The sequence below is a fragment of the Lynx canadensis genome, chromosome X (assembly GCF_007474595.2).
Source record: "Lynx canadensis isolate LIC74 chromosome X, mLynCan4.pri.v2, whole genome shotgun sequence".
NCBI lineage: Eukaryota > Metazoa > Chordata > Mammalia > Carnivora > Felidae > Lynx > Lynx canadensis.
The window spans coordinates 108,903,978-108,921,624 of NC_044321.2; the positions used below are offsets into that span (position 1 = coordinate 108,903,978).

General features: G+C 42.2%; 1 protein-coding gene across 1 annotated transcript; it reads left to right on the top strand.

Moving 5' to 3' along the window:
- Window positions 1–732: 732 nt before the first annotated feature.
- CT55 (cancer/testis antigen 55) lies at window positions 733–14,201 on the top strand (the record flags this gene model as incomplete). The annotated part of the gene is made up of 4 exons (XM_030305530.1): window positions 733–921; window positions 3,763–3,907; window positions 13,033–13,145; window positions 13,915–14,201. Coding segments are annotated over 4 exons (639 nt in total), but the record flags the coding sequence as incomplete, so codon positions are not given.
- Window positions 14,202–17,647: the final 3,446 nt, after the last annotated feature.

The window sequence follows — 17,647 nt, forward strand, 5'->3', positions numbered from 1 at the left end:
AATAAGGTTCATGAACACATCCATCACCTTACATAGTTATCCTTTGTGCCTGTGTGTGTGTGTGTGTGTGGGTGGGTGGGTGGTGAGGACATTTAAGATCTATTCTCTCGGGCAGACATTAAGAATGCCCTGGTTTGGGGCGCCTGGGTGGCGCAGTCGGTTAAGCGTCCGACTTCAGCCAGGTCACGATCTCACGGTCCGTGAGTTCGAGCCCCGCGTCAGGCTCTGGGCTGATGGCTCGGAGTCTGGAGCCTGTTTCCGATTCTGTGTCTCCCTCTCTCTCTGCCCCTCCCCCGTTCATGCTCTGTCTCTGTCTGTCCCAAAAATAAATAAAAACGTTGAAAAAAAAATTAAAAAAAAAAAAAGAATGCCCTGGTTTTACAGATGAAAACAAATTCAGAGAGGTTAAGAAATGTGCCCAGGGTTACACAGATGGTAAAGGGAAGAACTGTGTTCACAGCCAAAGAGTCCCAGACCCAGTGCCCTCTATGGCAAAGCTCCACTGCCAAGTGCATTGGGCTGCTGTGCCTTACAGAGAAATGGTGGAACCAACCTTTTAACATGAGCATTCTGCCTCCCAAACACTTAATCACTGTGCCCCTCTGCATCTCAAACTAAGTCCAGCTTATTTCTGTAGCTAGATCATTGTCTACCACATCTTCCCCTGGAAGGCTTTACTTCTCATGGGTACTTACTTTGGAGACTGATTAATGAAACATTTTGTTTACCCCTCTCTTAGGTGACACCACATTAAAAACTGTGCAGGGAGCTGTGACAAAGATCTGTAAGGACCACGGCTTGATTGATGACTTGATCTACTTCAGTAGTGATGTTGTGACTGACAGTGTGTTTCTGAACGTGGGACAAAAAGTCACTGCCATTGTGGAAGAAGAGAAAACATATGGATGGAAAGCGATCAAAGTAAGATTAGTATGAGTTTGGGGGCCATCTTTATTCCTGGGGGGATTTCAATCTTGCTTCTGTTTATTCAGCCTCTCTAAAGTGACCTGGCATGGCAGAGGTAGAGTGGAATTTGAAGTCCAATTCACTGTGTTGTGTGGTACACTTGTTCCTATCTTTGTAGTGCTTTCTATTTATCAAAGTAGAAATTGTATATCTATTCTTCAGCACTAAAACTATTTAACAATAATAATTATTAGAGTCTAGATTATTATACTGCAACTTCCTTTTCTCACCCAAGTAAAGGATTTTTGATTTTGCTGAAATGTAATTGCTAGGTGAACAGACATGCACTTTATTTTTTTAAGTTTATTTATTTTGAGAGAGAGAGAGAGAGAGAGAGAGAGAGGAGAGAGAGAGAATTCTAAGCACTAAGCAGGCTCCATGGTCAGGGCAGAGCCCAACTTGGGGCTTGATCCCATGACTCTGGGATCATGACTTGAGCTAAAATCAAGAGTTTGACACTCAACTGATTGAGCCACCCGGGCACCCCAAGAGTCTCCATTTTTAAGGACATAGTTCGATGACATTTTTAGTAAATTGTACAGAGTCATGCAGTCATCACCTCAATGTAGACATTTACCATTTTAATAGATAACTGTCAAATTATGCTTCAGCTTTATTGTACCAATTGGCACTGTCAACAGCAGGCTGTGAAAATGCCTGTTTGCCAATATTGACAGGGTTGGAAATATTCCAATCTTCGAAATCTTTTCCAATCTTTAAAAAAAGGCAGTCTAATAATTTTATTTTGCATTTCTTTAAGTGTTGGGGAGAGTACAACATTTTTTTTTTCTTAGAGCTATTTCTAGTAGGAGCATCAGAGCTGTTTGTACGTTATGGAAATTAGAGCTTTGTTAGGAAATTTATCATATGAACGTTTTGCCAGTATTTCCTCCAAGACTGTTTTTAAAAATTTTTTTAATCTGTTGTTTATTTCTGAGAGACAGAGCACGAGTGGGGGAGGGGCAGAGAGAGAGGGAGACATAGAGTCCAAAGCAGGCTCCAGGCCCTGAGGTGTCAGCACAGAGCCCAACGAAGGGCTTGAACTCACGAACTGGGAGATCATGACCTGAGCCAAAGTCAGATGCTTAACAGACTAAGCCACCCAGGCAGCTCTGTTTGTCTTTTTAGAGCTTCCCCCTTCCCCCATTATCTTCCCAACTTTATCTCATGCTCTCTCCCTCTGAGGGCACTGATCTGGAATCTTTTAGTTTTCTTCCTTGTTCTTCTACATTGAGATGTGTTGTCTCTCCTCCCTTGTCATTTCCCTGCCCCTGTCCTCAACCCTACACACATTTGCCAGGTAAAAATCTTTCTCTTTTCTCACAGCTTATATCAAATCCCACTCTCTCCAGGAAGTTGTCCTATATTCTTCTTTTTAAGTTTTTAAAATTTATTAAATTTTTTTTTAAGTTTATTGATTGATTTATTTTTGAGAGAGAGAGAGAGAGACAGAGAGAGTGAGCAGGGGAGGGGGAGAGAGAGAGAGGGAGAGAGAGAATCTGAAGCGGGTCCACACTGTCAGCATGGAGCCCAACGTGGGGCTCAAACTCACAAACCGTGAGATCATGACCTGAGCCAAAACAAATAGTCAGATACTTAACCTACTAAGCCACTCAGGTGCCCCTAAAATTTATTTAAATAATCTCTACATGCATGTGGGGCTCGAACTCACAACTCCAAGATCATGACTGAGCTAGACAGGCACCCTGTTGTCCTATATTCTTTCAGTCTGAAATTCCCTCCCTGCTGGGAATTCGCAGCAGCCAGCATTTGCACTTGGTTTTACCATTTGTCACAACTTGCACTGAATTAGTGATTTTTGTCTTTTACTCCCCTTTGATTGTGACTTGCTGGAGGGCAGGAACAGTATATCTTTTACCTTCAAATCTAGTACCATCAGTGCATTAAACCTAGTTGGTACACAAATTGTGTTTTTAGACACATTTTAAAAATATATGACATGGGGCTCCTGGGTAGCTCAGTCGGTTAGGCCTTTGACTTCGGCTCAGGTCATGATCTCGCAGTTCGTGAGTTCGAGCCCCAGGTTGGGCTCTGTGCTGACAGCTCAGAGCCTGGAGTCTGCTTCAGATTCTGTCTGTCTGTCTCTCTTTCTCTCTGCCCCTCCTGCACGCATGCTCTGCCTCTCTCAAGAATAAGTAAACATTAAAAAAATATATGACAGAACAACACAAAGAGTGCGCCCTCATTTAAACAATGAACTTAAGGGGTGCCTGGGTGGCTCAGTTGGTTAAGTGTCCAACTTTGGCTCAAGTCATGGTATCATGGTTCGTGGGTTCAAGTCCCATGTCAGGCTCTGTGCTGACATCTTGGAGCCTGGAGCCTGCTTCTGATTCTGTGTCTCCCTCTCTCTCTGTCCCTCCCCCGCTCGCACTGTCTCACTCTGTCTCTCAAAGGTGAATAAGTGTTAAAAAAATTTAAACAATGGTCTTTAATTAAATATACTGTGTCGATATTGGGTCATCAATTGAACCAATGTACCAATCAAACAAATGCAAGATTCTAGTAATAGGGCAAACTAAGAATGGAGGAGAGGAATGTATGGGAAATTTCTGCTCAATTTTTGCAAACTTCTGTAAAAAATAAAGTAATGAAAGATATAAAGCTCACTCATTATTTTATCATCATCTCATGTCTATCATATGTTTGTCAGGTGAAATCTATTCACCACTGTTATAGTTGTTTGTTTAAACCACTTCTTGAATGACAATGATTGAAGTGTGTTTCTGCTTTTTAAATTTGTGTTATGTTTGCAGTAATTGTTTCTTTATTTCTCAGGTGGTTGCTCTCTGTGATAGTTGCCATGGCAATGGAATGTCCAACTCCTACGCCAGAGTTTCATTTGCCTCTATTACCTCTGCAGAGGAAGGGGCTGACTACATTGATCATACAACTTACTTCTCACTAGATGTTGTTTGTAAAGGTACAATTTACATCTTTTAAAATTTAATATTAGGTTTTATCTATTGTTTCATTTTATAGATTGGATTTGCAGATGGTTATAGGCATCATTTCCAGCGTCAAATTTCAAACACGCTACTTGGCAAGACGATTTTCACATTAGAACTACTTCTCTAGCATTCTTGGCTCCAATCAGAGGCTCTTTAATGCTTGAGATCGACCTTTGGAGTTGAAGATAACGTGCAACAAGGGACAGATACCTAATGTTCTTAAGAATTCATGCTGCCATTTGTTACCATTTTATTAGATGCAACAGCTAGTGTTTTTGTAATTTTTCCATTCATATAGGCATAGAATTTATAATCTAACAGAAAAACATTAAGGGATGCTCTTTTTTGAAAAATATTTTAAATGCTTTAAAATAAATTTGGAGATAGCCTTGTACCTTTCTGTTGGCTTGCAAACTGGCCCCTGTACATGGAGGGCAAGGAGAGATCAAAGAAACAGGCAAACCCCTCCCAATTGGTAGGTGGCCAGTGTAATAAGCAAGGGAACTGACATACAAGGCGTGTCTTGGGTGGACACCAAGTGAATAGATCTCTGCACCCACCTGCCAGAATCTTAAAAATTTACATTGATGCCTTAATTGCATTGTTACATACACTGTCCAGGTGGTCTCAGCAAAACCTTGATCTCTAAATGCTATGTCCTCCAGCTGTGGGGGTGGTGGGCAGAACATAACGTTCCAAAGACGGGGGCGGGGGGGGGGGGTGATGAAGAGCCTCCAGCCACCTGGGGTCCAGCTCATGGGTCAACTCGTGGTCACGTCCTCTTGATAACCTCCTTTAGCATTTTCCGTGTGTGTGTGTGTACTTTTGTTGAATTCTATTTGGTAATTATCAGGTATAACAATTTGTTGTTTTTAAAAATTTTTTGTAATGTTTATTCATTTTTGAGAGACAGAGAGAGCGTGAGCGGGGAAGGGGCAGAGAGAGCGGGAGACACAGCATCTGAAGCAGGCTCCAGGCTCCGAGCTGTCAGCACAGAGCCTGAAGCAGGGCCCGAACCCACGAACCGTGAGATCATGACCTGAACCGAAGTCAGGCGCTTAACCGACTGAGCGCCCCAACATTTTGTTGTTTTATGCCTAAAGCTGTAATTTGTTAATTTGTTTAAGTTATTTGAGTTTAACTCAGCACATGATAGAGTGCTTGGTATCGGCAAGACCAAGATAAGTAAGACTTTATTAAACCACGCCTACAAAGAGCTCACAGTCTAACTGGAAGAGATAGACATGTGGATACATTAAAAGAACATGATGAGGGGCGCCTGGGTGGCTCGTCGGTTGAGTGTCAGACTTCAGCTCAGGTCATAATCTCACAATTCGTGGGTTCGAGCCCCTCGTCTGGCTCTGTGCTGACAGCTCGGAGCCTAGAGCCTGCTTCGGATTCTGTGTCTCCCTCTCTCTGCCCCTCCCCACTCACACTCTGTCTCTCTCTTGCTCTCAAAAATAAATAAAACATTAAAAAAAAGAACATGATGAAAACAACACTACTGAGCAGAGGAGAGAAAATGACTGCTACAGGGAGAGTTGGGGAAGGCTGCCTGGGTGAGATGCTTTCCCAGCTGGGCTCCACAGCCCTGCAACCCCCTGCCAGGCTGGGTTTTGAAAGATGAATACAAGTAAAAATTTTGTACCTGTTTAAGCCCAACCAGATGCTGTTTAGCTTGAACACAAAAGGGGAAGTTAGTTCAGCCACACTGCATCTTTCCATTTGATTTTTCTTGGATTAAAAAGCCAGGACTTGGGGCGCCTGGGTGGCGCAGTCGGTTAAGCGTCCGACTTCAGCCAGGTCATGATCTCGCGGTCCGTGAGTTCGAGCCCCGCGTCAGGCTCTGGGCTGATGGCTCAGAGCCTGGAGCCTGTTTCCGATTCTGTGTCTCCCTCTCTCTCTGCCCCTCCCCCGTTCATGCTCTGTCTCTCTCTGTCCCAAAAAAAATAAACGTTGGAAAAAAAAAAATTAAAAAAATAAAAAAAAAAAAGCCAGGACTTGACCTTAGTTGGTAACCATGGAAATCCCCAAAGATGATTATCTGGTGGCAGCTAGGATTTTAAGACAAGTTTAGTTAGAAATACCCAATTCTAAGAGAAAAGGCCCCTGTGATTGCTAAGCTCCAAAGTCAACTTCCTGGTTCATATAACCATGCCAACTGGAAGTCACTGCCAACAGTAGTAGCCCTTGCTAGCGGAATTCTTCTCAATATGGGAAACACTTGAACATGTTTGTAATGCCAAAGGGATTGATTGAAAGTGCAGGAGAGAGCAGGAAGGACTGATGGAACCAGGGCCCTGAGGCATAAATACAGGCCGGGACCCAAATCATGGGTGAGGGGATTTATTGCTACAAAATAAATCAAGTGAATCAGAATAATAGACTTCTCTAGGGTAAGAAAGGGGGTAGATTAAAAAGACCTGAGCACCTAATCAGTCATGGTTAGAATTGTCAAAACAGCTGCTGTTGATGTGATTATGAAACCCAATGAAAATGGCAAAAGACAATTCCAATTTAAAAGCATAATGGGAATCTAAAAAAAGGAAAAATTGAGTGAAAGTTTTTGGTCCCACACAATGGGAAATCAGTGTGTATTCTCTTCTTGATGTTCACGCAACAGAGTAAATATTTGAACGTCTGGCTCTGTTCCACGTCCTATTTTCCTAATATTTGCATTCTAATGAGCTAGATCGCAGGCAATCAGCAAGTAACCCCCACCCCCCAAAAAAGAGAGAGAGTTCCAGGTTGTTCTTTACCGTCTAGGACTTGAACTAGGTGCTGTAATAGTACAACAGGAGGGTACGGTGTGGTGGGGTTTGCTATACACAGCAATTTAGGGAAGGCCTTGCTGAGGAAGTGATACTTGAGTTGAGACCTGAAGAAGGAGCCAGCTGGGGAAAATATTTGGAGTCAGGGAATAGGGGCCTGCGATGGGAAGGAGGAGAGGGTGGCGGGAGGGTGGTGGCTATGTGTGGTATGACCCGAATGTGAAATGGTTTGAGATGAGGTTGTAAGTGCCAGTAGGATCCAAATGGGATAGAACCTGGTCCTGTGTGAAGGGCATAATTTACACTAGATTTACTCCTGTCGAGAACCTTTTGGGATAACCTTGATGCGGTCAGTTCTAATCAGATGGGATAGGTGACAGAAAGAGTGGTAAGCAGGTTGAGGAGTGAGTGGGAAGTGAATATATGGAGACCGTTGTGGGACAGGAAAGAGAGTAGCTGAGAGTGTGTGTTCTTCTTGGCACAGCCTGAATGTGTTTATGTGTCAGTGCAAGGTGCTCTAATGGGTGCTTTGGGGCCCAAGATCCCATTTGTTTGGACTTGCCTCACAGGATGGTGGTGATCAGTCCCCATTATGCACCCAAGATTTGAGGGTTTAGGTCCATGAGTGTTACTCATGGGAAATAGTTAATGTCAGTATTGGGTCCACGATTGTATTTTGTATGTGAATAAACAATAAATCTTAACCATTTTGGTGAAGGATGCTAAAATGGAATTGAGCCTTCAAGACCCTCAGGGCAGGGGTGGGGGGCCTACCAAGTGCATAATGTTGCGATTTCATTCCCCTTTATTTTTCAGGTTATGTGTTAATATGGTCCTATATCATCCTACATATCCTTATGTAACCAGCGCGACCTGAGTTAGAAACCTGAGGTCACAAATAAGGTTATTTATTTATTTTTCAGAACATATTGGCTTGAGTGCCCACTTGAAAGATTAAAAAAAAATTCTGTGTAACCTTCTTATCCCTTTTTGGACTTTCCCTCATGCCTTGAAGTGTCCAACTGTACAATGTCTTACTCAGGTCAGAGGTAGCTTCCTGTTTCAATATGCCACTATAGTGACCAATAGTCACTAAAAAACCCTGTCCTTCAGCTTCTGACATTCTTATGCTTGAATTCAGGAGACTGGAGTGGGCAGGGAGATGGAATATTTATTTCCCTAGATACCTCATTGCCAGGCTGCACTTTGGCAATGACTTTATACATCTACCAAAGGCCATAGCTTTTGTAGGGCAACTCTCTCCTTCAGCTATAGCTATAGGGGGTGACCATATCCTCTGTTGTCCAATCTGAGTCATTAAAAAAATTTTTTTAATGTTTATTTATTTTGAGAGAGGGAGAGTGTGTGCAAACAGGGGAAGGGCAGAGAGCGAGAGAGAGAGAGAGAGAGAAAGAGAGAGAATCCCAAGCAGGCTCCATTCTGCCAGCACACAGCCTGATTCAGGACTCAAACTCATGAACCGCGAGACCATGACCTGAGCCAAAACCAAGAGTCAGACGCTTAACCAACTGAGCCACCCAGGGACCCCCAATCTGAGTCATTTTTTGAGACTAAAATGGGGTGTTACAATTGATTAAAATTAAATCAGCTTTTTGAGTTATTTATCTATGACTAACAAATTGGTCTTAAGTTTGGACATTTAAAATAGTATTAATACATCTTTCAAAAACAAAATTAGTTCTAAAAGAGAACGTCTCTGAGTCCATCAACAGAAACATTTGAATGTTTCATCAAATTGCGATCCAGTGGCAAATTTGTAGGTTTTCTTAATTTCCTTCCATCCTGCTATGGATAGAAATATCTCCAATACAAAATAAGAGCTGCATATGAAGATTTTTGCCACACTCTGAAATGTTCTTAAGTATAATCATCTGATTTCAAATTTGTACAGCAGTTGAGCTCTGATGGTTCAATTTGCTCACTTCTTCCATTTTTGAGGGGAGGGAATTTTTGACCTCTCTCCCTGCAAATTTCATGTGGGTAAATATAATTCTCCAAAACCTTCCAAACCTGAATTTTGGCACTATGTTGGTTGAATTTTTTTATTAAAGGCTTCCAACTGGTTTTAAACAGACTGTAACCAAACTTAAAAGGACTCGTTTCCAAAAAAAAAAAACAAAATCACTACCATAGTAAGACAGTTGGGCTGGTTTCACAGTCCTTCAGAGGCTCAAGTGTGCTTAAAATCTGATTGATCTGTATAAGAAACACAAGAAAGTAGTAAGAAATAAGAGAAAAGTCACCATTCTAAGTCATTATCTTTTTTTGTTTGTTTGTTACTAAGTAAACTCTACCCCCAAGGTGGGGCTTGAACTCATGACCCCAAGATCAAGAGACATGTCCTCTGCTGACTGAGCCAGCCAGGGACCTGCTGAGTCATTATCTTTTTGTATTCAGTATTAACTTGGTCCCAGAGGTTTGTAGTTCTGTTATTTTGAATATGTAAATACACACAGGTATACACACGTACACACATGTCTTCTAAATTTTGATTACTACAGCTTTGCTTTCAGTTGGTTGAATATCATGGATGTTTGGATGCGGGTATGAATTATGCTTGCACCACAACCAATTACAATTACATTTCTGTTCCATCAGTTTTTTATTTTTATTAAAAAATTTTTTTTAATGTTTACTTATTATTGAGAGACAGAGACAGAGCGCAAGTGTGGGAGGGGCAGAGAGAGGAGACACAGAATCTGAAGCAGGCTCCAGGCTCTGAGCTGTCAGCACAGAGCCCGACGTGGGGCTCAAACCCACATATGGCGAGATCATGACCTGAGCCAAAGTCGGACACTTAACTGACTGAACCACCCAGGCGCCCCCCCATCAATTTTTTAAATTTCCACGAACAGTATGTTTACTGTGATACTTTGTTCCAAATTTGTAATTATGTTAGCACTGCAAAAATAAGGGCCCCTGGGTGGCTCAGTCCCTTAAGCCTCTGACTCTTGATTTCGGCTCAGATCATGATCTCAGGGTCGTGAGACTGAGCCCCATGTTGGGCTCAGCGTGGAGCTTGGTGTGTGTAGCCTACTTGGGATTCTTTCTCTCTCCCTCTCTCTGTCCCTCTCTCTGTCCCTACCTGACTTGTGCTCTCTTTCTCTCAAAATAAATTAATCTAAAAAAAACACTGCAAAAACAAAAGAGTATATTCCCAGTGTAGGGCTTTTTTTATGTTTCAAATTTTTATTTAAATTCTAGTTAGTTAAAATATGGTGTAATATTAGTTTCAGGAGAATTTAGTGATTCATCACTTACATATAACACCCAGTGCTCATCACAAGTGCCCTCCTTAATGCCCACTACCCTTCCAGCAACTCTCAGTTTGTTCTCTATAGCTAAGAGTCTGTTTTATGGTTTTCCTCTCTTTCTCCTCCTATGTTAATCTGTTTGGTTTCTTAAATTCCACACATGAGTGAAATCATACGCTGTCTTTCTCTGACTGACTTATTTCACTTAGCATAATACGTGCTAGCTCCATCCATGTTGTCGCAAATGGGAAGATTTCATTCTTTTTGATGGCTGAGGAATATTCCCTTGTACATATACCACATCTTTATGCATTCATCAGTTGGTGGGCATTTGGGTTCTTTCCATTACTTGGCTATTGTTGATAATGCTACCCCAGTGTAGGACTTTTATACTGAATTTATAACAGCATTTGTACTAACATTAGCCATTTTGCCTCTGCCAGAGAGAACTTTCACAACTTTTGTCGAAACTCTTCAGGCAAAATGAAGTTAGGCTTAGTACTTGTTTCAGAGGGGAGAACACACACCATGGTGGAACCATGGCATGTCTCAGTTACAGGGTATCAGGAAGAAGCTGTTATAGGCTTTGAGATTTAGTTGGGTGATTTGGGGGAGGGTGTAAGGAAGTGAGGGTTAACCCTAAATTGGATGCTGTCAGAGAGTGGGGCGATCTATGATTGGTTATTTTGTGGGTGGCACGGTAGCCTTGCTTTTTTTCATGCTTAGGCAAAATTATGAAATGGCTTTGTTCTGTTTCATTTTGTCATAGTCTCAGGGTGACTTTATCTGAGGTTGTATCTTACGAGATTTTTTATGTCTAACAGGAAAGCAAAATGGCCTGGCTGTGAGTGTCAGACCACATTTAATAGTTATGATATTGAATTCTAATTATCATAGTATAATATTATAATATTATTACAGTTATAATACTGAGGTCTAGCTGTGACTAGTTTTGGACATTAGAGACTGATCATTTTCTCTCTCACTTTGATTCCATGATTTGGATGGAAGGAATCAAACCATTACTGGAATTCACTTAACTCTTTCTTCTTTAAAGCATCTGGCATCATTTGATCATTTGTGAAGTTCTTCTCCTAATGGACCTAAGATCTTAACAGCTATTGTTAAACTCAATGTACCTAAGAAAAATTGTAATACAACATTGTTGAAATTATGTTAGAGCAGTTGTTTGATAAAAGAAAAGTCATGCATCATAGAATTATATGTCAATGTACCTTTTGTAACTTCTCATGTTAACTTGTGGTCTTTGGGCACTGTTTCTTAAAATAGCTACTAAGTTGTAAAGTAAAAGCTTCAGGGGATCTAGTCCTCTGGTTTTCTCATGGATAGTGATATCACTGTGGCCCCTGTGGTGGAGAGTAAATGTTGACAGACCAAATGTTGTTTTGGTCTACTCGGGCTGCTGTAACAAAGCACCATAGGCTCAGTGACTTAAACAATAGAAATTTATTTTCCCACAGTTCTGAAAGCTGGACATCCAAGACTGAGGTTTCAGCCAATTTGGTTTCTGGTGAGAACTCTTTTTGACTTAACAGTTTCTGGCTTACAGCTTCCAGTTCACCAAGTCTTTTTTTTTTTAATTTTTAACATTTATTCATTGTTGTGAGACAGAGAGAGACAGAGCATGAGTGGGGGAGGGGCAGAGAGAGGGACACACAGAATCTGAAGCAGGCTCCAGGCTGTGAGCCGTCAGCACAGAGCCCCATGTGGGGCTTGAACTCACGAGCTGTGAGATCATGACCTGAGCTGAAGGCAGACGCTTAACCGACTGAGCCACCCAGGTGCCCCTCAGTTCACCAAGTCTTCATGTGACCTTTCCTTGGTGTGTGTGAGGGAGAGAGAGAGAGAGAGAGAGAGCACAAGCTCTCAGCGTCTCTCCTTACAAGGACACAAATCCTGTTGGGTTAAGGCCCCTTGCTTATGAGCTTATTTATTTATTTATTTTTATTTATCTCTACACCCAACACAGGGCTTGAACTCACAACCCCAAGATCAAGAGTCACGTGCTTTACTGACTGAGCCAGCCAGGCGCCCCTCCTTATGAGCTCATTTAATATTAGTTACTTCCTTAGAGGCCCATCTCCAAATACAGCCTCACTGGAGGTCAGGGATTCGACATAAGAATTTTAGGGGGACACAAACATTCAGTCCATAGCACAGATGAATTACATAGTTCATGTATTCATCAACTTTCCTGGAAAATTAATTCATTACTCATTTTTCCCTAAGCACACATTCATTCTTTTGCTCATTGCTGCCAAAAAGGTTTATTGAAAACTAAAAAAAGGGGTTACCAAACTATTAAACAGATAAGTACTTATAGATTTGTACTATAACAGGATCATTCAGTGTATGACAAGACATCTGAGCTGAGTTTTCCTGTTAATGTTTCATGTAAACATAACCTAGGGTGTCTCACATTTCCCGGTGGTCCTCCCAACTTGACAGTTTGGAAGAATCTTGCCATTTTTAGGCTGTGGCACGTATTTGGGCTGATTATGTGCCAGGCATTGTTCTGTGAGTTTTATATGTACTGACGGTTGTCCCTTTACTCTCTGTGGTAAGTACTACAATTATGCTTCTCATTTTATAGACGAAGTCAAGGTACAAACAGGTTAAGTAACTTGACCAAGGTTGCAAGCCGAGTAAGTGGCAGCATCAAGGTTTGAGCCGAGGCAGCCGGATTCATACTTGTGCCCTGACTTATGTACTTCCCTGCCTGTCCAGAAAGACTTGTGAATGTGACCAATGTTTGAAGAAATCCCATGGTGCTCTCAAAGAGATTGCCCTGTGATGCCCACTTGATGCTTTTCTCCAAAGGACTTTGTTAAACCAGGGAGAAAATCAACGCATAAAGGGTTATAAACATCCTTTCTGACAGAAATACTTACAGGTTACTTGTTTTAAAAGGTTCAAAGTGTGCTTTCAATGTAATAGAAACTATCTTAGGGTATTACAACGTCAAAGTAATGGTGAAGCATAATATTACCAAGAACATTCCAACTCGACTTCTCTCCATGGCTGTTTTAGGTTTTGAGCCTTACCAAGGAGACCGAGTAGAAGTTGAGTTTTCCACCCAATCAGACCCGTTGGGCAGAAGAGCCCTGTCGGTGAAGCCTCTGAGACATAAGCATGTGCATGAGGTAGTTCGTTTGCACGTAGCTCTTGTCGTCTGTTTCTGCTTCTCCTCCCACTAGTGATTATTGCTGCTGCTCGTGATCCCGTGGGGTGTGTTGGGAAAACCATTCTTTGCCATAGAGGGTTCTATTTTTTCATGGAATGGACCGTGCTTCTGAAGGGAAAGAATTCAGGAATTCTATGGAACACACATGTAATTAAAATCTAAATTAGGTAGTTTACTTGGGAGGTATTGAAGTGCTCTGAGAGCAACCATAATAGAAAACAAATCATGTTGAGGGAATTGTTGGGGAAGAATGAATGGAGAGGTTGTGGGACCAGAGCTTGCAGTAAATGCTGGGTGTGATTTAGGTAGTGGAGATGGGAAATGCGTGGGAAAGTCAGTTTGCAGAAAAGGACAGATGGCATTTGGGATGTGACCCAGGAAGTAGGGCAGTGACATTTGTTGGCCACCACATTCCTTTCTCACTCTACCCCTTTCACTCTCTCAACCATTAGGAGAAAGGTTAATGGACATTGAGTGTTATATTTAGAGCAGCATTTCTAATCCTAGACCAGGGCCCCACCTGCAGGGAACCTGACTTAGCTGCTGTGAGGTGGGGTCTGGCAGCATGGGTAGTCTTACAGAGTGCTCCGGAGGTGACAAATATGGTGGCCAGGCTGGGAATCACTGATTTAGAGTGACCTACAGATTAAGGCCAGAGAGAGGAGCTGCGTACCTTGTTACAGCGTACAAAGCTTTTACATGAATGTTTCTGTTATCTGTAATTACAGGTCTACATTACTAGCCTACATGGAAGAAATGGGGTGATAGATGACAGCATCTTTTTCACCTTGGAATCTCTGAAGCTTCCCGATGGATACACACCTCAAATATCTGATGTTGTTAATGCTGTCGTGGTGGAGAGCAGTCAGTCCTGCTATATGTGGAGAGCAATCTCCATGACTCCAGTGAAAAGGTGGTAATGAGAAAACAGCATTTGTAGTCCCCGTGAAGCTTTTCTTCTCTTGTCAGTAAAGAGCCTGGCTTGAAAGTGTTTTGTGATGAATAGTTCAGTAAACCTCAGGAATTAATTCAAATGCAACCTTTCAAGTCCTGTGTGGGTTGGCTCAGTGGAGTGTACCTTCCGGATAGTGGTCAGCAGTTTTCGTTATTGATTCAAGACGTTTTCATCGTAACTCCTTGTGATAATCTTGTTTGTGATTTTCTCCTTTTAGTGGGTCTGTTTATTTTTTAAGTTAACCCACATCCTCTGGAGTTTTTTCACCTTTAGAACAGTTTCTCAACCAAGAAACTTTGTTTTTAAGACACAGTGTGCATCATGGTTTAAAAAAAATATTCTGAGTCTACATTACAGATCCTTGAGATCACCCAACCATGTTGTAGTTAGTTCCCCCACGTTGTGGTCAATAAGTGGAGTCAATATCTTCTAGATTTTAGGTATTCACTCATTGATTCACTTTAGAAATAGTGATTGCCTTCTACGTGCCAGGTGCACGTAGGGGTTACGGCCTTGAACACAAAGGCCGCCCTGATGGAACTTGCCCTCTGTTAATGCCCATCTGGCTCCCAGAGTCATGGGGTCACAGGACAGAAAGGAGCAATTGGGGGCAGTATCGGCTCCAGGTCCCCACGAAAGTCGTCCTGCTACAGCAGCACCACACCCTGTGGGGACTACAGAGAAGTCCGCAATTGGACCGGAGAGACACAGGGGCTGTGGATTCTCCCACTTCCCCACTGTAGTCTCCCGCTGGGTTGATGTGAGGGATGGTGTTCTTGACACCGACAGTGGCTTACCACGGTCCTCGATCGTCTTTCTCACCCTCATCAGGGCATCACCTTGGTCTCCCTGAATGGATGACGTCATGACAATAGGACCGGGGAGCAGGAAGTATCCATCTGAGCTGTGTTGGAAACAAGGTTTTAATAAGTCACATGAAAACACAGGGACCTGCCACCCCAAGTTTCTGGGGCTCCAGTGTTCTGCAGTAGAGCTTCCCGACCAGTGTGCTGGGAGTGAGTAGCAGATGTGCTGATGCACAGATTCCCCTCCACTCATTCAGGCATCTTTACAAATGGAGGAAAGAAACTAAAGACAGTCCTCTTGAGCAGCACCAGCCAGCTACAGCCCGTGTGCCAAATCTGACCCGTGCCTGTTTTAAACAGCTTTGTTGAGAGGTGATTCACATAACATACCATTAACCCATTTAAAGTGTTCAAGTCAGTGGTTTCTAGTACATCTGCAGTGGCATGCAGCCATCACCACTACCTTAATTTTCATACCTTTCCACTCCCTCTTGAAAACACAGCGTATCAGGAATAAACATTGGATTGTACATTTCACCTTCATGATGGAGTCGCATACACATTTTAAAGTCAGATCCTCAAGCGGTTCTGAAGCCCTATAAACATTAAGACCCACCTGCATTCAGTTGGCCACACATATGGCATCAGATGCCCCTTGCGATCTGAATTTCAAATTGCCATTCCCACCTAGGTGTGCTGCTTAAGTTTTTAAAATGTGTAACCGTTCGCCTACTGCAATCCATCTTGAGCTCAAACTCAGGTGTCATAAGACCATTGTTCACCATCCATCTCTGGAACTACACCTTGGACTAGCTGTATTCCACGTCCTGGTGAGCAGGACCGGCAAATGTCATCCAAAGGGGACACGAACTGCTCTTACATCACGCCTTGTGCTTTCCTTGTGCTTTATTCTTGTTGATGCTGTTCACTTTTTTCTAGAATTTCATCTCCATATTCTTTTTTTAATGTTTATGTATTTTGAGAGAGGGAAAAAGAAAGAGAGAGAGAGAGAGCACGAGCAGAGGAGGGGCAGAGAGAGAGAGACAGAGAGAGAGAGAGAGAGAATCCCAAGCAGGCTCACACTCAATGCAGAGCCAAAGGTGGGGTTCGATCTCACAACTGTGAGATCATGACCTGAGCTGAAATCAAGAGTTGGACGCTAAACTGAGTGAGCCACCCAGGTGCCCCTTATCTCTATGTTCTTTACAATTCCACTGTTGCTTGTAAAAATCCCGTCTGTTTCAGGCCAAAGGCAAACCTAAATGTGAAATAGAGGCTTATGCAGAATATCAGTTAAGGAAGTAAGTGTTCATTAGTTCCAAGTTCCATACATTATATTACCTTCCTATAGTATCTAAGAGCACTATTTGCACGACATCAGCCAGAAAATATGATGAAGACTCAAAAATGCTGGCTATTTGCTATGAGAATGGTACTAGGACTCTGCTCTCAGGATATACAGAGAGCAAAGGTCATGAATTTTGACTGCCCTCTATCCTCACAACATTGGGCTAGCAACCTATATCCACTATCTCATTCAATCCTCAAAAGCATGGTCAGAGTTTGGGAGCCCTTCCCTGACATTTTTTTAAATTGAGATTTTATTTTTAAATAATCTCTACACCCAATATGGGGCTCAAGCTCGCAAGCCCAACATCGAGAGGCGCATGCTCTGCCAACTGAGCCGGCCAGGTGCCCCATTTGACTGATGTATTTTATTTTATTAATTTTTTTTATTTTAGAGGGAAAGAGTGCATGAGCGCAGGAGAGGAGCAGAGGGAGAGAGAGAGAGAGAGAGAGAGAGAGAGAGAGAGAGAGAGAGAGAATCTTAAGCAGGCTCCACGCTCAGTGCAGAGCGTGACACGGAGCTCGATCCCATGACCTTGGGATCATGACCTGAGCCAAAATCAAGAGTTGGCCACTCAACTGAGCCACTCAGGCACCTGTTGACTGAAGTATTTTAAAACAAATTCAAGACATATTATTTTACCCATGGTCACCGTATTATGTGTCATTAAACCATAAGGATATACCAATCATAATTAAATAGTAATTCCCAGGCCAATGAATAGAAATCATCTAATTTCATCTAATTCCAACTTCATGTTCAAATTTCTCTCAATTGTTTTGTTCAAATGAAGATCCAAATAATACCCACATATTTAATTTGTTTTTTATATCTCTGACGTATCTTTTATTCAGTAGTCCCCTCCTGACACCCCTTTTTATTGATTTGTTTTAAGAGTAAGTTTTTCTTTTTTTTCTTGAAGAATCTTCCACATTCTGGGTCTGGCCAGTTACTTCGTTGTGCTATCATTTTATTTGTGCCTCTCTTTCATGTATATCTTAAAACCTAGGAGTTACAGGTAGATGATACTTCTTTTTTGATCTCTTCTCTTTAATATAAAAGGGGAGAAAGAAGAACCTCTGAGAATCCTCTCACCTCACGGACAGTGAGAAAGACATATTATATCTTTTGATCCAAACTTTCCTTACCTCTTCTATAATACGGATTCTCTGATTACTTTGCTGGTTTATGTGTCTACCAAGGTATAGGGGCCTTTCCTGATATAGGGACCCTCAATTTTCTGCATATGTACCTATGCTGAAGAGCGTGTAGGCTGTGATATAATACATTCCATATCCCGCACTGAGACAATGTGCATGGAGTCATCTGGCACAATACCAAAGATGTGCCAA